Here is a 24,856-nt window from a genome sequence, read left to right as displayed (position 1 = left end):
TGTGTGTGTGTGTGTGTGTGTGTGTGTGTGTGTATGTGTGTGTGTGTGTGTGTGTGTGTGTGTGTATGTGTGTGTGTGTGTGTGTGTGTGTGTGTGTGTGTGTGTGTGTGTGTGTGTGTGTGTGTATGTGTGTGTGTGTGTGTGTGTGTGTGTGTGTGTGTGTGTGTGTGTATGTGTGTGTGTGTGTGTGTGTGTGTGTGTGTGTGTGTGTGTGTGTGTGTGTGTGTGTGTGCTAAAACAGGATTTCCAGGCTATGTGATTGGATCAGCAGCGTTGGATTTATATGTTTTAAGCCATGAATATTTTTGATATGGCCACTGATAAATTCGTTTTGTATGTTAATAATATTGTCATTTAATACTGATAACCCCAAGTGTTTACCATTAACATGTGTTCGCCACTCGACCGTGATCTGTTTTAACCTTGTGACCAAGCACAGCCAGTAATAGGTAACTCATACCATGTTATCTTTATACTGCCTTATTTACATTGCTGTAGTTATCTATTTGGCCTGTCTAGTACCATGGTGCAGCAGCCAAGATAACATAAAATAGAAAGTAACGTTGGAGCCAGCAAGAACTTACCTTCAAGACTCACACTTCGCGTGGTCTTACGACGATCCGGTGAGAACTTACCTTCAAGAACTACACTTTACACGGTCTTACGACGACCTAGTAAGACCTTACCTTCAAGACTCACACTTTACACGGTCTTACGATGACCCGGCCAGAACTTACCTTCAAGACTCACACAGAAGAGTATCTTACACTCTCTTGCAAATACCATGAATTTGCTTTGTTAAAGAGAAATTGTCAATTTGTAAATAACATTTAACCAAATATACTCCGGTTAATAACCCTGTTCAAACCAGGTGTATATCCACATCCTCTTCCTCTGCCGACCACAAGATGACCCTGTGAAGCGCAATAAACAGCCTCGATGGTAGAAATCCATTCCATTTCCATTGCCTCAATCGTCAATACCACATCAGTCTCCATTTCCGGCCCGAATCTGATGTGAATCTAAAGATGATCTTGCTTATTGGGCGTCTTCCAGTACAAGCGTACACACGTGCTGTGGTCAAGGACAACACATGTTCGAGCCAGTCGTGACCATGTACGTGTCGGTGTAATAAAATAATCAGGTGTTACAGGAAAAACTCCGTGTCGCCTGCCCTTTCCGACACTACTAACCATCCAAGAGATGAAAATCGATAAAATATACCTGAAGCATTTACGACCTGGAGGTACTCGGTGTCAGGTAAGACCAGGTTTCGCTAATTACCTGTTCACGCTACGCTTGTTATTTCTAGAAGAAGAATCTCAGAAGAGAGAGAGAGAGAGAGAGAGAGAGAGAGAGAGAGAGAAAGAAAGAAATGCAGAATAGAGTAAACAACAGACAGAAAAACGTAAAAATGGTATGTAATGTGTTACAAAAAAAGCAAGAGAAGGTCCATGTGTCAGCCTTCTGGTCCATGTGTCAGCCTTCTGGTTCATGTGTCAGCCTTCTGGTTCATGTGTCAGCCTTCTGGTTCATGTGTCAGCCTTCTGGTTCATGTGTCAGCCTTCTGATCCATGTGTCAGCCTTCTGGTCCATGTGTCAGCCTTCTGGTCCATGTGTCAGCCTTCTGGTTCATGTGTCAGCCTTCTGGTTCATGTGTCAGCCTTCTGGTTCATGTGTCAGCCTTCTGGTTCATGTGTCAGCCTTCTGATCCATGTGTCAGCCTTCTGGTTCATGTGTCAGCCTTCTGGTCCATGTGTCAGCCTTCTGGTTCATGTGTCAGCCTTCTGGTCCATGTGTCACCCTTCTGGTCCACGTGTCACCCTTCTGGTCCGTGTGTCACCCTTCTGGTCCGTGTGTCACCCTTCTGGTCCGTGTGTCACCTTTCTGGTCCACGTGTCAGCCTTCTGGTCCACGTGTCACCCTTCTGGTCCACGTGTCAGCCTCCTGGTCTATGTATCAGCCTTCTGGTCCTTATCTCATCCTTGTGGGAAGCGCTAAATTAATAATAATAATAATAATAATAATAATAATAATAATAATAATAATAATAAAGTTATAAATAAAGGCATAAGATAATAATTGCAGTTTTTCAATGAAGTGTTTTTCTCAATACGAGAAACACAGACTGACCTGTTAGCTTACCTACATCCTCTCTAAGCCTAAATTTATCCCGTAGCTCGGTTGGTAGCGCACTCGGCTCAAACATTGAGGTTCGTAGTTCGATCCCAGATAGAGGTAGAAGCATTTGGGCGTGTTTCCTAAAGACACCTGCTGTCCCTGTTCACCTATCAGTAAATAGGTACCTGGGTGTTAGCTGACTGCTGTAGGTCGCATCCTGGGAACAAAATTAACCTAATTTGCCCAAAATAAGCTGCATAACAAGGGTCTTTCTGTAGTATGTCACTGATGTCAGCTATGGTCTGTATAAGTTGTATTATGTACCTGGAGTTTACCTGGAGAGAGTTCCGGGGGTCAACGCCCCCTGTGGAAATAAAGTATGTGGAGGAGGTTTGTTGGAGGGTTGTGTAGGAAGGGTGTGTGGGAAGGGTGTGTGGAAAGGGTGTGTGAGAGAGAGAGGTCAGGACACAAGGCGGTAACTATCAGCAGTGGGCGTGCTAGGGAGGAGACACCAACTTAAGTACATCTGAATAAACATAGAATGGTAATCGCTGGAATCTGAAGAGATTTTCTTTTTCCAGCAGAGATTGAGAGAGAGAGAGAGAGAGAGAGAGAGAGAGAGAGAGAGAGAGAGAGAGAGAGAGAGAGAGAGAGAGAGACAGACAGACAGACAGACAGACAGACAGAGAGACAGACAGACAGACAGAAAATCAGACAGACGAGTGATTGTTCTGTGTGAGATTATTGATGTATAAGCCCTGAGGAATATAAATACCGGCTCGTGAGTGCATACCCCTCGACCAAACACACACACACACACACACACACACACACACACACACACACACACACACACACACACACACACACACACACACGCACGAGGCTTGACCAGATATAACAGTTGTTCATTCCAGACCTGTCTGTGTTTCTTGGACCCTGGTTACCGTTGGTCTGAACGAGGTCCCAGGACCAGAAGATTTCAATTAAAGTCTTTGATCACGAGTCTTACTCAGTTTTTTCAGTCTTGTCGTGTCCATGTGCTGAGCTTTTGTCTATTGTGAATGTGATTATGGCATGAATAGAATAATGGTGTACAGTACCGACAAGTTGGCTATTGCATAAATGATAATTTTTTTATCTGCTGTCTAAATAATAGGCTTGTCTGTTGTCCAAATAATAGACCTGTTGTTTGCAGTACAAAAGGAAGGCTTGTTGTACCGCCTCCAAATGATGTTCCTGTTGATGCTTCGAAGTTTTTTGTACGTAGTGATCATTTGCTTCTCCGTCGTCGTTAGTTCAAGTTCCGGAAATTTGTTCTGTTGGACAGTCGGGTACCATTGTGTTTTAAAAAAACTCAAGAGTTAGACACCTTCTGGTCTTCAACCATTCTTCTCTGTACCGGATTGATGGTTTAGAAAGACACGTAAGCAAACACTATGACATATTTATTAGAAAACGTTTCGGTCCTGGGACATTGATCACTTCTAACATACAGATGTGTATGTATAATGTTCGCCAAGACCGTAGTCCTGGCACGGGTCTCAATCTTGCGATGACCCGTCTCTGGCTCCCGAGGGAGAAAGGTTTCTACAATGATGCGACATATGCTGTTCAAGCACTCTTCTGGTCAGTTCTAACATACAGAGGTAGAAAGGCATTATATATATAGGCGGAGAGTGAGGTGTGACGCATGTGACCTGAGGAATGTCATAAGAACATAAGAATGGAGGAACACTGTAGAAGGCCTACTGGCCCATGCGAGGCAGGTCCTTATCAAAACAACCTCTGCCTATGATGAGGACGGGTAGACGATGAAATCATGTGACTCCTGTGTTGTTGGATTGGTGGTGCTTAAGTATCATGTATGCCAATGTTTTTGAAATTTTGTAGTTTCCAGTGTTGCGTTCTATAGTGTCGGTGACGGCGATTAGTGAGGCTTCTAGGCACCGTCGGCGTCTGAGGTCTGGTTCGGTGAGAACGAGTTGTGCCTCATTCCAGTTCATCTAATGTCCCGTGGAGTCTCTGTGGAGGACACAGGCGTACCTTACATCGTCTCTGTTAGAGGCATTTCGATGCTCATTCAAGCGGACTGCAAGATCTCTGCCTGTCTCGCCTACAACGATGGTATCGTCATTACGTTGAAGACAGCAATGCCTAAGCGTACGTAATAAGGCAAATAGATTACTGGGATTTATATCAAGAAGTGTAAGCAACAGAAGTCCAGAGGTCATACTGCAGCTTTATACATCATTAGTAAGGCCTCACCTAGATTATGCAGCTCAATTCTGGTCTCCATATTACAGAATGGACATAAATTCGTTAGAAAACATTCAGCGTAGGATGACTAAATTAATACATAGCATTAGAAATCTTCCTTATGAAGAAAGATTGAAGACTCTTAAGTTACATTCACTTGTTAGACGAAGAATGAGGGGAGACCTGATCGAAGTGTATAAATGGAAGATAGGTGTTAATAAAGGGGATATTAACAAGGTCTTGAGGATATCTCTCCAAGAGAGAACCCGCAGTAATGGATTTAAATTAGATAAGTTTAGATTTAGAAAGGACATAGGCAAGTATTGGTTTGGAAATAGGGTAGTTGATGAGTGGAACAGTCTACCTAGTTGGGTTATTGAGGCTAGGACTTTGGGTAGTTTCAAATTTAGGTTGGATAAGTACATGAGTGGGAGGGGTTGGATTTGAGTGGGACTTGCACATCAGAGCTTATTTCTTGGGTAGCATTGAAAATTGGGTGGGTCAAATGTTTGTTAGTGGGATGAATTGTAAAGGACCTGCCTAGTATGGGTCAACAGGCCTGCTGCAGTGTTCCTCCTTTCTTATGTTCTTATGTTCTTATTACAACCGCTGATAAAGGAGGTGGTGTGGTGTTACTCAACACTGTCGACTACAACAATAAAGTTTTAAATCTTCTCAACGATGTCAACACATACCAGCCTGTATCAGAATCAGTGCTACTTCAAAGTTCCCAGACTTTTCTTCAAAAGGCTCGTAGCATCTTACGAAAATCAGAACACGGCAAAAAACTACTTAAACTTTTACCAGGTCAACCGAAACCAGCACGTCTGTATGGCTTTCCTAAGACACACAAACCTGGCATCCCACTACGGCCTATCACTTCGGGCATAGGGAGTGCACCACACAGACTAGCCGGCCACCTTGCCAAATACCTTTACTCAACACTGTCGACTACAACAATAAAGTTTTAAATCTTCTCAACGATGTCAACACATACCAGCCTGTATCAGAATCAGTGCTACTTCAAAGTTCCCAGACTTTTCTTCAAAAGGCTCGTAGCATCTTACGAAAATCAGAACACGGCAAAAAACTACTTAAACTTTTACCAGGTCAACCGAAACCAGCACGTCTGTATGGCTTTCCTAAGACACACAAACCTGGCATCCCACTACGGCCTATCACTTCGGGCATAGGGAGTGCACCACACAGACTAGCCGGCCACCTTGCCAAATACCTTTACTCAACACTGTCGACTACAACAATAAAGTTTTAAATCTTCTCAACGATGTCAACACATACCAGCCTGTATCAGAATCAGTGCTACTTCAAAGTTCCCAGACTTTTCTTCAAAAGGCTCGTAGCATCTTACGAAAATCAGAACACGGCAAAAAACTACTTAAACTTTTACCAGGTCAACCGAAACCAGCACGTCTGTATGGCTTTCCTAAGACACACAAACCTGGCATCCCACTACGGCCTATCACTTCGGGCATAGGGAGTGCACCACACAGACTAGCCGGCCACCTTGCCAAATACCTTTCAGCGCTTCTGGGCACTATCAGTCAAGCCCACCTCAAGCACTCAGGTGACCTTCTCTCCCGAATTTCCAACCTGAATGTCAAAAACAAAAGCATGGCTTCCTTCGATATCACAGCCCTCTTCACCAACGTTCCTACTGACGCTGCAATCAACATTCTGAGACAGAGGCTCACTGAAAACCACGACCTCCCTTTACCTCTTCTAGACTTCATCAATCTAGTGGAACTTTGTGCTAATTTCAACTTCTTCAAGTATCAGGACAACTCTTACAAACAGTGCTTTGGGATGGCAATGGGCAGCCCGCTCAGTGCTGTGCTTGCCAACCTCTTCATGGAAAACCTGGAGACAGAGAAATTCAGCACCCTCATTCCCAACACCGTTACCTGGCTAAGATACGTTGATGATATATTGGTTTTCTATCCGAGACGTCTCAATATCCAGGCCCTTCTCAACAAGATCAATGCAGTTGAACCATCAATAAAGTTTACACTTGAACTCGAAAATGATGGCAAACTTCCTTTCCTCGACGTTCTACTGTGCAGATCTCCCGACAGTGACAAACTTCTCTTCAAAGTGTATAGAAAACCTACCAACAAGGACGATCTTATACACTTTTATTCACACCAAGACACCCGCACTAAGAGAGGAGTCCTCATTGGCCTCTTCTTGAGAGCTCTTCGCATCTCCAGCCCTTGTTTTCTAGAAGAAGAATGCACTTACATAACACAAGCCTTTACACGTCTTCAATTCCCATCTTTCTTCATCCGAGATTGCAGACTTAAGGCACAAGCTGAACATTAAAATGGTATAAAATACCGACAGATTGTTAGGTAAGACACATATGCAACAGTTAGGTATCTTTATTTTGAAACGTTTCGCCTACACAGTAGGCTTCTTCAGTTACAGTCGAGTACAGAAAAGTTGATAGAAGCAGAAGATACTTGAAGACGATGTAATCAGTCCATCACCCTTAAAGTTTTGAGGTGGTCAGTCCCTCAGTCTGGAGAAGAGCATTGTTCCGTTGTCTGAAACAATATGAAGTTGAAGTGACAGAATCGGGCCTTATATAGTGCCAGGTGAGACGTAGGTTGATTTGGGAGGGCAGGTCCCTCTCAAACCCAGCCGTTCTCACTAGTAGAGGTTGTCGAAGTTGATGGTCTGTACCAAGATACCCTTGTGTTGCAGTGTCTGACAGAATGAACATTAAAATGGTATGAAATACCGACAGATTGTTAGGTAAGACACATATGCAACAGTTAGGTATCTTTATTTTGAAACGTTTCGCCTACACAGTAGGCTTCTTCAGTCGAGTACAGAAAAGTTGATAGAAGCAGAAGATACTTGAAGACGATGTAATCAGTCCATCACCCTTAAAGTTTTGAGGTGGTCAGTCCCTCAGTCTGGAGAAGAGCATTGTTCCGTTGTCTGAAACAATATGAAGTTGAAGTGACAGAATCGGGCCTTATATAGTGCCAGGTGAGACGTAGGTTGATTTGGGAGGGCAGGTCCCTTCTCAAACCCAGCCGTTCTCACTAGTAGAGGTTGTCGAAGTAGATGGTCTGTACCAAGATACCCTTGTGTTGCAGTGTCTGACAGAATGAACATTAAAATGGTATGAAATACCGACAGATTGTTAGGTAAGACACATATGCAACAGTTAGGTATCTTTATTTTGAAACGTTTCGCCTACACAGTAGGCTTCTTCAGTCGAGTACAGAAAAGTTGATAGAAGCAGAAGATACTTGAAGACGATGTAATCAGTCCATCACCCTTAAAGTTTTGAGGTGGTCAGTCCCTCAGTCTGGAGAAGAGCATTGTTCCGTTGTCTGAAACAATATGAAGTTGAAGTGACAGAATCGGGCCTTATATAGTGCCAGGTGAGACGTAGGTTGATTTGGGAGGGCAGGTCCTTCTCAAACCCAGCCGTTCTCACTAGTAGAGGTTGTCGAAGTAGATGGTCTGTACCAAGATACCCTTGTGTTGCAGTGTCTGACAGAATGAACATTAAAATGGTATGAAATACCGACAGATTGTTAGGTAAGACACATATGCAACAGTTAGGTATCTTTATTTTGAAACGTTTCGCCTACACAGTAGGCTTCTTCAGTCGAGTACAGAAAAGTTGATAGAAGCAGAAGATACTTGAAGACGATGTAATCAGTCCATCACCCTTAAAGTTTTGAGGTGGTCAGTCCCTCAGTCTGGAGAAGAGCATTGTTCCGTTGTCTGAAACAATATGAAGTTGAAGTGACAGAATCGGGCCTTATATAGTGCCAGGTGAGACGTAGGTTGATTTGGGAGGGCAGGTCCTTCTCAAACCCAGCCGTTCTCACTAGTAGAGGTTGTCGAAGTAGAAGGTCTGTACCAAGATACCCTTGTGTTGCAGTGTCTGACAGAATGAACATTAAAATGGTATGAAATACCGACAGATTGTTAGGTAAGACACATATGCAACAGTTAGGTATCTTTATTTTGAAACGTTTCGCCTACACAGTAGGCTTCTTCAGTCGAGTACAGAAAAGTTGATAGAAGCAGAAGATACTTGAAGACGATGTAATCAGTCCATCACCCTTAAAGTTTTGAGGTGGTCAGTCCCTCAGTCTGGAGAAGAGCATTGTTCCGTTGTCTGAAACAATATGAAGTTGAAGTGACAGAATCGGGCCTTATATAGTGCCAGGTGAGACGTAGGTTGATTTGGGAGGGCAGGTCCTTCTCAAACCCAGCCGTTCTCACTAGTAGAGGTTGTCGAAGTAGAAGGTCTGTACCAAGATACCCTTGTGTTGCAGTGTCTGACAGAATGAACATTAAAATGGTATGAAATACCGACAGATTGTTAGGTAAGACACATATGCAACAGTTAGGTATCTTTATTTTGAAACGTTTCGCCTACACAGTAGGCTTCTTCAGTCGAGTACAGAAAAGTTGATAGAAGCAGAAGATACTTGAAGACGATGTAATCAGTCCATCACCCTTAAAGTTTTGAGGTGGTCAGTCCCTCAGTCTGGAGAAGAGCATTGTTCCGTTGTCTGAAACAATATGAAGTTGAAGTGACAGAATCGGGCCTTATATAGTGCCAGGTGAGACGTAGGTTGATTTGGGAGGGCAGGTCCTTCTCAAACCCAGCCGTTCTCACTAGTAGAGGTTGTCGAAGTAGAAGGTCTGTACCAAGATACCCTTGTGTTGCAGTGTCTGACAGAATGAACATTAAAATGGTATGAAATACCGACAGATTGTTAGGTAAGACACATATGCAACAGTTAGGTATCTTTATTTTGAAACGTTTCGCCTACACAGTAGGCTTCTTCAGTCGAGTACAGAAAAGTTGATAGAAGCAGAAGATACTTGAAGACGATGTAATCAGTCCATCACCCTTAAAGTTTTGAGGTGGTCAGTCCCTCAGTCTGGAGAAGAGCATTGTTCAGAGTGTTTTTCGCTGACAGATGATACGTCAGTGTGTGTGTGTGTGTGTGTGTGTGTGTGTGTGTGTGTGTGTGTGTGTGTGTGTGTGTGTGTGAGTGTATATATGTGTGTGTGTGTGTGTGTGTGTGTGTACAATTACCTATTTGTAAGAATCTGTTTGCCGTTACAGATTACCTTGGTGGCGTTCCGTCTGATATATATAATTACTGGAGTTTGCAAATTTACTCTATCTCCTCTACGACAGCTATACTTTGTCTGAATAAAAAATGGTTATAATCGTAACCATAATTTTTAAAGGGGTGGACTAGTAAGCCAGTGGAAGGCCTCGGTCAGATGATCAAAAGCTCCAACTATGGGTCATCATATTACTAAGATCAGCGTCAGTAAACACTTGAGAATTTTATTTCATGTTTAATACCGTCGCTTTCTTCAGGGCTTCAGAGTGTGTCCAACTCGCGAAATCTTGAAGAATGAGACACTTGCGCAACGCTTGGGTTTCTTTATTGAAGAAACGTTTGGCCACACAGTGGCTTCATCAGTCCTATACAAAGAAGAACGGTAGAAAAAACAGGAGTTTGAAGTAATCAATCCCTTAGCCTAGAATCGATGTGTTGAGTCCATCAGTCTTAAAGAAAGTATAGCATATGCTGGGAGAAGTGGTTTATAAGCCACTTCTCCCAGCATATGCTATACGTTCACTGGTTGTTAGGTAAGACACATATGCAACAGTTAGACAACTTTATTCCGAAACGTTTCGCCTACACAGTAGGCTTCTTCAGTCGAATACAGAAAGTAGTGATGAATGGTTTGAAAAACCGACAAGTTGAAGATTGAGACACTTATGCAGCATATGGAAATCTTTATTCAGGAAACGTTTCGCCACACAGTGGCTTCATCAGTCCAATACAAAGAGGAAGGCGTAAGGAGAGGAGGAGAATGAGGTAATCAGTCCCTCAACCTGGAGTCGATGTGTTCAGATTGATGGACTGAACACATCGACTCCAGGTTGAGGGACTGATTACCTCATTCTCCTCCTCTCCTTACGCCTTCCTCTTTGTATTGGACTGATGAAGCCACTGTGTGGCGAAACGTTTCCTGAATAAAGATTTCCATATACAGAAAGTAGGCAGGAACAGTAGAGATGTGAAGACGATGTAATCAGTCCATCACCCTTAAAGTCGTAGAATTTGAGGTTGTCAGTCCCTCGGCCTGGAGAAGTTCAGTTCCATAGTCAGGAACTATCAGATAGTTCCTGACTATGGAACTGAACTTCTCCAGGCCGAGGGACTGACAACCTCAAATTCTACGACTTTAAGGGTGATGGACTGATTACATCGTCTTCACATCTCTACTGTTCCTGCCTACTTTCTGTATTCGACTGAAGAAGCCTACTGTGTAGGCGAAACGTTTCGGAATAAAGTTGTCTAACTGTTGCATATGTGTCTTACCTAACAACCTGTCGGTATTGTATACCATTTTGATATACGTTCACTGTTCAAGACTGCTGGACTGAACACATTGATTCCAGGCTAAGGGACTCATTATCTCAAACTACTCCTGTTTTTCTACCATTCTTCTTTGTATTGGATTGATGACGAAACATAAAGATACCCAAATGTTGCACAACGTCTCATAAGAACATAAGAACATAAGAACGAAGGAACACTGCAGAAGGCCTACTGGCCCATGCGAGGCAGGTCCAAGTCCCTACCGGCTTAAGCCAATGCACCCAACCTAGTCAGGTCAGGTCACATTGACTCAAGGGAGGAACACGGCAACCGACCCGTTAGCACAAGCTATCAGGTCTAACTCACACCCACCCACATCTACTCATGTATTTATCCAACCTATTTTTAAAGCTACACAACGTTCTGGCCTCTATAACGGTACTTGGGAGTTTGTTCCACTCATCCACAACTCTATTACCAAACCAGTACTTTCCTATATCCCTCCTGAATCTGAATTTTTCCAACTTAAAACCATTGCTGCGAGTCCTGTCTAGGCTAGATATTATCAGCACACTATTTACATCCCCTTTATTTATTCCTGTCTTCCACTTATAAACCTCAATCATATCCCCCCTAATTCTACGTCTTTCTAGAGAGTGCAGTTTCAGGGCCCTTAGTCTATCCTCATAGGGAAGGTTTCTGATACATGGGATCATCTTTGTCATCCTCCTTTGTACATTTTCCAGAGAATTTATATCCATTCTGTAATACGGTGACCAAAACTGTGCAGCATAATCTAAATGAGGCCTAACCAAGGATGTATAGAGTTGAAGAACAACCTGAGGACTCCTATTATTTATGCTTCTTGATATGAAGCCAAGGATTCTATTAGCTTTATTGCGAACACTTATGCACTGTTGTCTTGGTTTCAGATTACTGCTAACCAGAACTCCTAAATCTTTTTCGCAATCCGTAATATTAAGATCTACATTATTTAGTTTATATGTGGCATGGTTATTGTCCTGTCCAACATTTAGAACTTTGCATTTGTCTATATTAAACTGCATCTGCCACTTCTCCGACCACTGCATCAGTCTATTCAAATCTTCCTGGAGTGCTCGAATGTCCTCGTCAGAATGAATTCGACGGCCTATTTTGGTGTCATCGGCAAACTTGCCGATGTCGCTCTTTATGCCCTCATCTATGTCGTTTATGTAGATTGTGAACAGCAGGGGGCCCAACACTGACCCCTGTGGAACACCGCTCGTGACGCTTCCCCACTCTGATTTCTCCCCATTTATGCAAACTCTCTGCTGCCTATTTGTCAACCATGCCTCTATCCAGGAAAAAATTTCTCCTCCTATTCCATGTGCTTTAATTTTCCTCAATAGTCTCTGATGTGGGACCCTGTCAAAAGCCTTACTGAAGTCCATATACACAATATCATATTCGTTACCATGATCTACCTCCTCAAATACCTTAGTGAAAAAAGTTAATAAATTCGTAAGGCAGGAACGTCCCTTTGTAAAACCATGCTGAGATTCGTTGATTAATTTATGCTTTTCAAGGTGGCTACGAACTGCCTCGGCAATTATTGATTCCATAAATTTTCCCACTATGGAGGTTAGGCTTATTGGTCTATAGTTCGAAGCTAAGGACCTGTCACCTGTTTTGAAAATAGGTATCACATTTGCCATTTTCCACTTATCTGGCACCATGCCAGTTTGTAGTGATATGTTGAAAAGATTAGCCAAAGGTGTGCTAAGCTCCTCTTTACATTCCTTTAGAACCCTTGCATACAGTTCATCAGGGCCTGGGGATTTGTTAGGTTTTAATTTATCTATTTGCCTAAGGACCATGTCACTTGTGACCCTAATAGTGCACAGTTTATTATCGTCCTGTTCTACATAATTTATCATTACTGGAATATCACTGGTATCCTCCTGTGTAAAAACTGAGAGGAAGTATGTGTTAAAAATTCTACACATTTCCTTATCACTGTCAGTGAGCTGACCCGAGGAACTTTTGAGTGGGCCTATCTTGTCCCTGATCTTACTTCTGTATACCTGAAAGAATCCTTTTGGGTTAGTCTTCGATTCTCTTGCAACTTTAACCTCATAATCTCTTTTTGCTTTTCTAATTCCCTTTTTTATTTCTCTCTTTAACTGAATATATCGATTTCTTAATTGCCCCTCTCCTCTTTTGATTTGCCTATATATGCCTCTCTTTTGACCAATCAGATATTTTAATCTATTGTTCATCCATTTAGGATCATTTTTGTTTGATCTGATTTCCCTATTTGGAACATAATTTGACTGAGCAGCTAGAACTATGCCCTGGAAAGCATCATATCGGCAACCATCACCACCTACCTGACCCCTAGTCAGGTCATTCCAGTTCAGCCCACCTAAGTAATTTTTCAGTCCTATGAAATCAGCCAAGCGAAAGTCAGGGACGGAGACTTGATTGCCATTATTAGGGGAATTCCATGATATGTTAAAACTGAGTGATTTGTGATCACTCTCCCCAAGCTCATCATTAACCTCAAGATTATTAATTAGTGTTTCCCTACTGGCAAGAACCAAGTCAAGGTCGGTTTTCTAAGCCACTTATCACATCGCGAAATTTTATTGACTGTAAACACCTCGTCTAATAGATGGTTTAAACCTGAGTTTTGAGTGTATCATCTTTACCCCGGTTGTTAAGTGGGAAACACACTTTTTCCCCTTTGAATTTTCTCTTGACCTCTGCTAGTGTATCTGCCTCTGGGCGGTCCATACACAGGCGTGGACAAATTGTTTAGTTCGTCCAAGGTATTAACATATTCACATGCGTTCAAGCCTTCTCTTGTTTTTACTTGTGAGTATAATGACCAATTATACCCTCTATTAGGTGATTGATGGGTCGGCTGGCCATGTTTTATGTATGTCTGTCTCTAGACGCATCTGTTCACCCAGTAACCAGGAGCAGCCAGTCAGAATCCAACGACGGTGGAGGTACAAGGTATAAAATACCTACACGAATCCAGCCTACCCAGCATTCTCCACCTGACTCTCCACGCTATATATATACTCACGTACTCTTCACCCAGGTAGATCTGTTTGTGACTTGATAAAGCCCACTGTGTGGGCGAAACGTTATTAATAAAGGATCTCATTATACTGCATTTGTGTTTAAAGTTTTCCAGAACTGACGACGCTCTGCTGACGGGCCCCGATGTTTATTTTAAGCGAGAGGGGAGAAAAAGCCCATTCATCCATATCACATCACCCTAATTGAACATGACTCGGTCGTGGCAGCAGAAAAAGCACACACTATGATGCTTCCAGTGATAAAATCGACCTGTTAATTAAAATTAATAAGTAAAAAATGTCCACCATTAGTCAGGCATCTGCACCCGAGTCAGCTACCTAGCTTATCAACATCAAGATGATAACGAGTGAGTCGTGAAGCAAAGTAGGACATTATGCTCGTACCAAATGAGGGGGGAGGGTAAAAAGTAGGTTACTTGCGAGCCCAGAATCCTCCTTGTTGTTGTTGGGGTTTATAGGGCCACTGACAGCGTACGCTGTATCGAACCCAGAATCCTCCTTGCTGTTGTTGGGGTTTATAGGGCCACTGACAGCGTACGCTGTATCGAACCCAGAATCCTCCTTGCTGTTGTTGGGGTTTATAGGGCCACTGACAGCGTACGCTGTATCGAACCCAGAATCCTCCTTGCTGTTGTTGGGGTTTATAGGGAATAGAACCCGCGATCAGAGAGTCTTAAAACTCCAGACCGACGAGCTAGCCACTGGACCAGCTAGCTACAATAAGATTCGTCCAACTAGATAAGATAAGATAAGATAAGATTTCGTTCGGATTTTTAACCCCGGATGGTTAGCCACCCAGGATAACCCAAGAAAGTCAGTGCGTCATCGAGGACTGTCTAACTTATTTCCATTGGGGTCCTTAATCTTGTCCCCCAGGATGCGACCCACACCAGTCGACTAACACCCAGGTACCTATTTGCTGCTAGGTGAACAGGACAACAGGTGTAAGGAAACGTGTCGAAATGTTTCCACCCGCCGGGAATCGAACCCGGGCCCTCCGTGTGTGAAGCGGGAGCTTTAGCCACCAGGCCACCGGGCCACCTAGGTATAGTTATACACCATAGGAAGGTTAGCATAGGCACCACTGTGACCACAAATGCTACCTCGTCGGTCTGGAGCTTTATAACTCTGATCGCGAGTTCTATACCCACCCGTGGTATGGTTTGTTTACAATCGTGTCATTACGGTTTCGTGAGTCCTTTTGATCTTCAATCATTCTTCTCTGTATAGGACTGATGAAGCCACTGTGGTGAAACATTTCCACAGTAAACATACCCAAGTCCCTAATTTACTAACTTGTCGGTTCTCCAAACCATTTATCAAACCAAAGTGTTGTTACACATGTGTCGTGATTACCCACGGACCGGCTGACCCAGGGAGAGACTTGATCAGTCCCTTCATCCTACCAAGAGTGATCACTGGAGGGTGATCAGTCCCTTCATCCTACCAAGAGTGATCACTGGAGGGTGATCAGTCCCTTCATCCTACCAAGAGTGATCACTGGAGGGTGATCAGTCCCTTCATCCTACCAAGAGTGATCACTGGAGGGTGATCAGTCCCTTCATCCTACCAAGAGTGATCACTGGAGGGTGATCAGTCCCTTCATCCTACCAAGAGTGATCACTGGAGGGTGATCAGTCCCTTCATCCTACCAAGAGTGATCACTGGAGGGTGATCAGTCCCTTCATCCTACCAAGAGTGATCACTGGAGGGTGATCAGTCCCTTCATCCTACCAAGAGTGATCACTGGAGGGTGATCAGTCCCTACATCCTACCAAGAGTGATCACTGGAGGGTGATCAGTCCCTTCATCCTACCAAGAGTGATCACTGGAGGGTGATCAGTCCCTACATCCTACCAAGAGTGATCACTGGAGGGTGATCAGTCCCTTCATCCTACCAAGAGTGATCACTGGAGGGTGATCAGTCCCTTCATCCTACCAAGAGTGATCACTGGAGGGTGATCAGTCCCTTCATCCTACCAAGAGTGATCACTGGAGGGTGATCAGTCCCTACATCCTACCAAGAGTGATCACTGGAGGGTGATCAGTCCCTTCATCTTACCATGATTAAGGGACTGATCACCCTCCAGTAAACATTCACCAGCGTTCCACTGGTGAATCATTACGGCACTAACGACGCCCAAGTGTTGCACATGTATCTTGTGGATAAGGATATTCATGTACACTTTAGGATATTAGAGGAAACGTCTCGCCACTCGTGGCTTCCTCAGTCCTAATGCAGAGATTTTAAATGTCCAAAACTGTAAGTAAGTGGTTTCTACCACACCTTTTAGATATCACCATACCAGTTTTCGTGTGTGGTAAATGGTTTTGATACCGACAAGTTGAAGATTGAGACACTTATGGAACATATGGGAATTTTTATTAAGGAAACATTTCGCCAGACAGTGGCTTCATCAGTCTAATACAAAGTAGAAGATGATAAGGAGAGGAGGAGTTTGAGGTAATCAGTCCCTCAGCCTGGAATCGACAAATTCAGCCCATCACTCCGGCCATATGCATTACTTTCTATAAGAGTGATGGACTGAACGCATCGATTCCAGGCTGAGGGACTGATTACCTCAAACTCCTCCTCTCCTTACCAACTTCTACTTTGTATTAGACTGATGAAGCCACTGTGTGGCGAAACGTTTCCTTAATAAAAATTCCCATATATTGCATAAGTGTCTCAGTTTTCCAGTATATTGCATATCAGCATTATGAGTAAGTAGGCCTCCTGCAGTGCTTCATTTTTTTCATGGGTAAAAAGACGCACTGTAGTGAAAAAACGTTTCCCTCTGTGTTGAACTTTATCAAGGTCACTCGACTTGATAAATTTCTAGGCAAAGAGAAATGTTGTCTTCAGGGCCGGATTACCGCATAGGCAAACTAGGCATTTGCCTAGAGCCCCGCGCATTTGGGGGCCCCGCGGTCCAAGGGGTTCAGGGGCTCATCCAAGACTGCGCACATGGTGTAAGTGCAAAGGGGTCCCTACCTAAAAAGTTCAAGTGTTTGGAGAGTAAAATTGATTTTTAAAAATTAATCAAAACAAAAATAAATAATGAAATAAAATAAAATAAAAATAAATAAACCTAACCATAGATGGCAACACTCAACACGCCTTTGTTTACATCAGAACAGCTGTGTTTTCCCGCTAATGGGTGAGTATGGGAGATTCCTCTCCAATTTTCTGTAGTAATTACACGTTATCTAGACTTGTACTGTGACAAATTAACTGAAGTGTTGTTGATAGACATTGATGTGTATGGATAAATGTTTGTTTTCGCCTCTAAATGTTAAGGGAGGTACCTGATAGAGTTACTTGACCAGTAAAGACGCATGGACCAGTAAAGACGCATTTTTGGTAAAAATACTATAAAGAAAAACCTAAAAACGCAAACTGACTTCCGTTTGTAGGTTTTAAAAGCACTTTGTCCTGTCTTTAAGTCTTTATCATTTCAATAACAGATCTCAATTGATTGATGTTCTACATCACTTCCGTCGCAAATGCTTAGTTTTCAAGTTGCGACGGAAGTGATGTAGAACATCAATTAATTTACTACATATTTCCCCAGAAACACATAAGCCACATCAGAAAATCGTTGGTTGGGTGAAACTGAAAATTGTCCCTGCATTCTTTAATTCTCATGTCCTTATCTATGGTGGTAGGCCATATATCATGCAAAACATAATGATTAGTTTAGTTATGAAAATGGTAATATAAATACCATTGTGCATTGTTCTTGGACTCAGTATGATTTCTGTTTAAGTAAATTGGAGATCAAGGAGGATGAATTAGTAAAATATTCGTAGCCCAAATCACTAACCTAATCTATGGTAAAAGTTCTGTATATGACTCCTTTCTGGTAACGTTTTGAATTTTTAGATGCGCAGCCAGAGGAAAGGGGGCTACAAGGGCCATATCCCCCCAATTAACAGAAAAAAAAATTTAATAATAATTAAAAAATTAATAATACGTAATTGATAATGAAAAATTTGTATATGCATGATTACAGACAGTGATACATCCTCATTATGGCATCTCGTGAACGTGATGTTGGACGTTCTTATGCGAGTGGGTCACAGAAAAGAAAGAAGAAAATTCAAGAAGAAGAACAGAAAAAGAAAGATGTAGGAAGCTGCAGAAAGATCACAGACATGCTCACGAAAACAGTTTCTGATGTTACCAGTACAGTTGAATCTGCAGATACGTCAGATCATACAGGAAGCCCTCCCTCCATTATTTCTCAGCCAGCATCTACTTCTTTTGTGTCTCCTCTCAATGTCTCAACGGACATTTCATCCACAGGATTTGTCTTAAAAGATCCTGCCTCATGGCCAAATGTAATCCCAGATTCTCTACGTAATGCTTTCATTGCAGAAAACTTCAGTCAAACTCTGAACATTGACTTTAGGAAATCAGCAAGGATTTATGATGATGGAAGTCGTCGTTGTTTAAAGTCATCTATGTTTTATAGGAAGCTTGCAAATTCAGAAACTGTGAAAAGATCATGGATGGTATACTCTGAAAGCTCAGGAAAAGTGTACTGTTCAGCATGCAAGCTATTTTCTACCAAAGAAAATACCTTCACACAGGGGTTCAATGACTGGAAAAATTCCAAGCGTTTCGAGGAACATGAAAACAGCACCACTCACAGGAGCTGTATTTTAGCCAGTGTATTTCGTGCACAGAAAAAAGGCTTATTGGATTCTCATTTGGAAAATCAAACTGAAAAAGAGCGCACTTATTGGAGAAAAGTTCTAGAAAGAGTTGTTGCTGTTGTAAAATTCTTAGCTCTAAGAGGACTTGCTTTCCGTGGAGAAAATGAGGTTTTTGGTTCGGAAAACAATGGCAATTTCCTAGGGATCATAGAACTGTTAGCACAATTCGATCCATTCTTAGCAAATCATGTGTCACGCCTTGGGAATGCAGGAAGAGGCACTGTATCTTACATGTCATCTACTATATGCAATGAATTTATTGAACTGATGACTAAGAAGGTCCTCAATAACATCATAGCAGCTGTGAAAACTGCAAAATACTTTGCAGTAAGTGTAGATTCAACACCAGATATTTCACATACAGATCAATTGACATTCATTGTTCGCTTTGTCGACTCCAGTGGTAAGCCTGTAGAGCGCTTTATAAAATTCATTCCTCTTTCAGGCCATGATGGAGAAACAATGATGAATGTAGTACTGGATACTCTGCTTGAACATGATCTCTCTATTATGGATTGCCGTGGCCAGAGCTACGACAATGCAAGTAACATGTCGGGTAAATATAATGGATTGCAAGTCCGTATCAAGCAAATCAACCCACTTGCTGAATATGTGCCCTGCTCAGCACATTCTCTTAATCTTGTTGGGTCATGTGCTGCGGAGTGTTGTGTCGCTGCAGTTTCATTTTTTGGACTTTTACAGGCACTCTTTAATTTTTTCTCTGCTTCAACTCATCGGTGGAGTATACTCAAGTCAACCATTCATGGAGATGTCATCAAATCATTATCAACAACAAGGTGGTCAGCGCAGCATGATGCAACACATGCTTTGAAAGACAGCTTTGCTGAAATACGTTCTGCTTTGATCCAAATAGCAGAGGATGAAGACCAGACAGCAGCTACAAGAAGCGAAGCAGCCAGCTTAGCATCAAAATTGGAAGATTTTGAATTGGCCTTACTCTGTGTGCTTTGGGACTGTATACCGGAACGGTTAAATGCCACGAACAAGACACTTCAGAAAATTTAAATTGAAATGGCTATTTGTGCTAACCTCTATGCAGGCTTAGTGGAATTTGTAAGCTCACTTCGCAATGATGAAGCTTTTGAAATGTTTGAAGAGAAAGCTAAACTGCTGGTGAAAGACTACAGTTACCGGGCTGATCATCAGCGGTCAAGGAAGAGGAAACGCAATTTTGAAGAGCCAGACAATGAAATTGTGTTGCTACCAAGGCAGAAATGTAAGACAGCTACATACTTCGTTATTCTGGATTCACTGATTACAGAATTGGTGAAAAGAAAATAAATCTACCAGAATCTCAATGACAAGTTTGGATTTCTGTTCAAAATTACTACTATGCCAGATGCAGAATTGAGAGAAGCTGCATTAAAGTTGAAACAACACCTTTCAGCAGATGTTCAGGACACATTTGTTGAAAAAATAGTTCATTTTTCTGAGTATATGAATCAGATTAAAGCTCCACCTGAAAAATGTGCGCCCTCAGCGGCTTTGAAACATTTAAGAAATGCAGGTATCTCAGAAACCTTCCCTAATGTTGACATAGTGTATCGCCTTTACCTAACACTTCCAGCTACTAACTGTGAAGGAGAACGTTCATTTTCTGTTTTGAAAAGAGTGAAAAACCAGCTCCGTTCAACAATGAGCCAAGACAAATTGTGTAACCTAGCCTTGTTGACCATTGAGTCTGATCTAACAAGAAATATTGATTTTCAGAATATAATTGATGATTTTGCCAATATGAAATCCAGGAAAAAGTTTATTTAAGAAGTGCCTGTGAATATAAACAATTCTTTACTTTCTTGAGTTTATATGATTTGATAGTCTTATGCATGATGCAATGATAACAATAATGGTCAGTGATTTATAAAGGGAATAATAGTGCTGTAGTGGTTATGCTGAATATAATAAGTACATGATGTCACTACTTTAATAGCCTAATCTAGTAATACTATGCTGTCTTGAGTTTATTCTCTTTAAAATGCATGATTTAACAAGATAGTTATAATGGCTGTTGGTAAATGGTTTTGGTTGTCTTGATGTACTTTCCCTATTAAATTTAATCTAAATAGCCAGAATGTATTTAATTAGACCTTAAACAGGCTCACACCGACCCACCTCCCCCCCCACCCCGAAGCTGGAAGGGGTCGCTTCGCTTACCCGTAACTCAAAGGGGCCCCGCCAATCTGAATAGCCTAGGGCCCGGAGACTTCTTAATTAATCCGGCCCTGGTTGTCTTGATGCGAAATGTGTTCTGCATCCGTGTCTTGTGTTCAGTCCTTGTGTTTACCGTTGTATATAAGACAAGAGGAACACTGCAGCAAGCCTACTTGCCCATGCTAGGCAAGTCCTTTTCAAACCCAAACCCACTACAAAATTATTTGACCAACCCGGGATGATGCGCTCAGGCTTAATGGGGGGAGGAGACCAGGGCTGACAGGGACTGACAGTAAGACAGGGGCGGACGGAGGGAGAAGACGGGCTGGCGTGAGCTGTGTACTCACATTACTCATTACTTGTCCTTTGGCGTGCGTCATGCTAATCATACCTGCGTACCATAAGCTTGACGTACGTGCGTACCGGCTTGACGTACCTACGTACCATAAGCTTGACGTACGGGCGAGAGCCATAAGTTTAACGTACGTGCTAACCATAAACATGACGCTCAGAGTGATGAAACAACCTATGATGGCAGCACATGAGCCTCGGTGTACCCTGGATGGCCATACATCACACACACCTCTCACCGCCACTCCAATTTTTTGGACCTAACAAAAAAACTGACAGACTGCACATATATGGAGGGTGTAGCAAGCCTGCAGCAGCACCCTACACTCTCCCAGGCGCCTAAAGTAGATGAGCTCTTGCAATATACAGTATACAATAGCTAGGGAATAGGGGGTAAATTAGTTAGATACAATTCCTTCGATCAAGGCACCACCCTACCTTGTAAGGCCTTCTCCGTTACCTAGACCAAACTGTACAGTTAGGTTGAAGATAGTATATAATATCAACAGGTTGAAGATTAAGACACATGTGCAACGGTTGGGTACCTTTATTGTTGAGACGTTTCGCCTACGCAGTAGGCTTCTTCAGTCAAATACAGAGGCAGCAGGTGTAGTAGTGAAATGAAGATGTAATCTCCACCTTGGAGATATGAGGTGGTTAGTCCCTCAGCCTGGAGAAGAATGAACTCACCAAACTATGCTGCAGCAATCACACTCTCCTCAAAATTCCTACGATGAAAATACAGTTCTCTCCCCACACCAGCTCTCACCCGCAACAGGATTTTGTCTGTGCATGATTTGATTCTCTTATCTCACGTGAAGGTGGGTTAGGGATGATGGGTTGGCGCACACACCTCGGGATACTTCCTGCCCATCACGACCTTGACCACACTCAAAAACAAAGTCAAGATAACTAAATTCAGCGTTCTACGTCTCCAAGGGTGATGGACTGACTACATCGTCTCTACATCTCTACTGTTTCTCTTGCTTCGTCTGTACTCGACTGAAGAAGCCTACTGTGTAGGCGAAACGTTTAGGGATAAAGATACCTAACTATTGCACATGTGTCCTACTTATCAAGTTGTCGATATTACATATGGTTATCATATTCGTTCTACATTCTACACACGATCTCCACCAAATGACTGAATGAGGAACCAAGACCAGTGTCTTCCAAATTCTATAAAAAAAAACGGAAGTAACTAATGCGTAGCAAATCATTTAACTTGATAACTAAACAGCACAAAAAATGGCAATATATTAAATACAAAACAAGAGATGTTGAAGCATTTTAATCAACATCTGTTTCATAATAATAATAATAATAATAATAATAATAATAATAATAAAAATAATAATAATAATAATAATATTCTCAAGAGGGAATGGGTGCAATGATGATGGCGAAGGACTCAAACGAAATGGCACTATCTTTCCTTTCTACTGATCAAACCTGATGACCTATTCCTTAGAAGTTGTATGGCCCCAGACGTGTTTAGCAAGAACCTCTCTCAACACTCTAGTTGTGTAAGTCAACAGTACAGCATTTATCCTGCGTTACAGCAACATCGATGTTCCGTTACAGCAACATCGATATTCCGTTACAGCAATATCGATGTTCCGTTACAGCAACATCGATATTCCGTTACAGCAACATCGATGTTCCGTTACAGCAACATCGATATTCCGTTACAGCAACATCGATGTTCCGTTACAGCAACATCGATTCTCTGTTATCCTATATTTAGCGTTTTCAAACAAATTACAGTAAGCAAAAACACAGAATTTTGCATTTTGACAGTGAGTGATGGATTAGATATTCCTGAAGCGAACGTGGTGAAGCAGGAACCCCACAGTACAGGGAGCCCAGTGCTTCAGTACTGACGCAGGTTGTGTTTATTGCTCCGAGAGGAGCACTTAACGACGAAGATTAAAGCAGGTGTTGCCCTTTCTCAGCGTGTTTAATAAGGTCACCTGGACACTTGTAATGTATCGCCCAGGGTGAGACCCAGACCCTGGCGCGGGCTCCATCACACACCAACACCAGTTCCTCCACAGCCCGGATTAATTGCCTGTTAGCTTGATCGACGGCGTTGGAAGATTAGTTTATGGATTTGTTTATGGAGACAGAAGGTCGGGAGATTGACTGATTGATTTGTATATTTCGACCCCCTTTTCTGGTATCTTCTTCAGCTTATACATAAGTGAAAGGAGAACATGAATTCATATATATATATACATATGCATGCATATGTTTGACTGGTAAGCATGTGAATGTATTCTTTTATAGTTATGACCTCTTTTCTAGCAGGTGTATGCATATTGATGTATGAGCACAATATTTGTGTGTATACATGTATATGTATGAGGGGCAACCGGAGTCATAAGGGTTATCCTGCTGAATGTACTGCACCCATGAATACTTGCTGCCTTCACCCATAATCTGGCCATCGATGGGGAGAAACTCATTAACATTATCGGGACGAGGTTGTGTTCTAGCTAGAAGGATGGGAAGTAATCAGGTTTGATCCGAGAAAGGGGTCTGTCTGTGGTGAATTAGATCAAGGATTTAAATGGCTGCGTCGCTATTCCTCTCTCTCCCTCTCTCTTTCTCTTTCTCTCTTTTTTTTTTTTTTTTTTTTACACAGGGTTCGATAAAGTTAAGGATCCCTAGCTTTATTGACAAGCTATTTACAGGTTAAGGATTCCTAACTTTATTGGCAAGCTAAGAGCTGTTACCTACATCAGCTCATTTGAAAGCATTTTTATTGTTATGAGACATACAAGTAGGGAACAGGATGAAGTTGGAGCCATCTGTGGGCCAGCATTTTCATTTGATCAACTGACTATCTCGTTGACATCATTATGCTGTACGAATGTGTTCCATACTCGAGTTATCCTGGGTATCCTGGGTCTCTCTCTCTCTCTCTCTCTCTCTCTCTCTCTCTCTCTCTCTCTCTCTCTCTCTCTCTCTCTCTCTCTCTAATATATACCTCCACATTCTTTTACGTAAATTTTCACAAAGCCACGATGTTACATCACGAATCCACGGGTGAACTAGCGTGTGCGTGTTACATTGAACCTGTGATCACTTGGGCCATCTGTAAGCACGGTGGTTAGAGCCATTTAGTGGTGGTGGTTAGAGCCATCTAGGGGTGGTGGTTCACACCCCTAGAATGGTCTGGTGACCACCTGTGTCCTGCGGTATTCTGACCCCTCATGGGAGGGTTGGGGTGGTTTGATATACAGTAAGTCCTCGAATAACGTTTTTTTCGTTATAATGTTGATGAGAAAAAAAATCTATTCCCGGCCGGTAAAATAATAATAATTCGTAAAGTATACGATAATTATATAAATGCTCGACGATAAACGATATGGCAGCAAAAAACAGAGAAGTGTGACATTAGAAACAAAACTAAAAGATTTAAGGTTTGACGATGGACAGCGAGGTGTGGTTTCGTTATACGTCGTTTCGCTTAAAGTCGCAGTTTCCAGGAACCTATCGACGACGTTCAGTGAGGACTTACTGTATACCTCGCTTTTGAAATTATACTCTCCGGGTAGACTCTCTCATGTCGACAGCTGGTTCATAGTGGCTACCTGTCGACAGCTGGTTCATAGTAGCTGCCTCTCTTCGTTCCTCGTGATAATGTGTTCTCTGTTATTAGCTAAGAGTGATCACTTCTGATGCACAGAGGTTATAAAGATAAGAGAGGTGAGTGACGCACGGTGA

General features: G+C 42.4%; 1 protein-coding gene across 1 annotated transcript in view; it reads left to right on the top strand.

Annotated features, from left to right (window-relative positions):
* Positions 1-1,494: 1,494 nt before the first annotated feature.
* The window catches only part of LOC128686206 (uncharacterized), a 173,306-nt gene continuing 149,944 nt past the window's right edge, over positions 1,495-24,856 (top strand). Inside the window, exons 1-2 of the mRNA XM_053773027.2 lie at positions 1,495-1,850; positions 22,687-22,890. Coding sequence (XP_053629002.2) covers positions 1,495-1,850; positions 22,687-22,890 — 560 coding nt within the window. The remainder of the gene's footprint in view (positions 1,851-22,686; positions 22,891-24,856) is intronic.

This window comes from Cherax quadricarinatus, chromosome 9, assembly GCF_038502225.1.
Source record: "Cherax quadricarinatus isolate ZL_2023a chromosome 9, ASM3850222v1, whole genome shotgun sequence".
Lineage (NCBI taxonomy): Eukaryota > Metazoa > Arthropoda > Malacostraca > Decapoda > Parastacidae > Cherax > Cherax quadricarinatus.
Note: the sequence above shows the minus strand (reverse complement) of the source record. Positions and strands in the feature narration are given on the sequence as shown.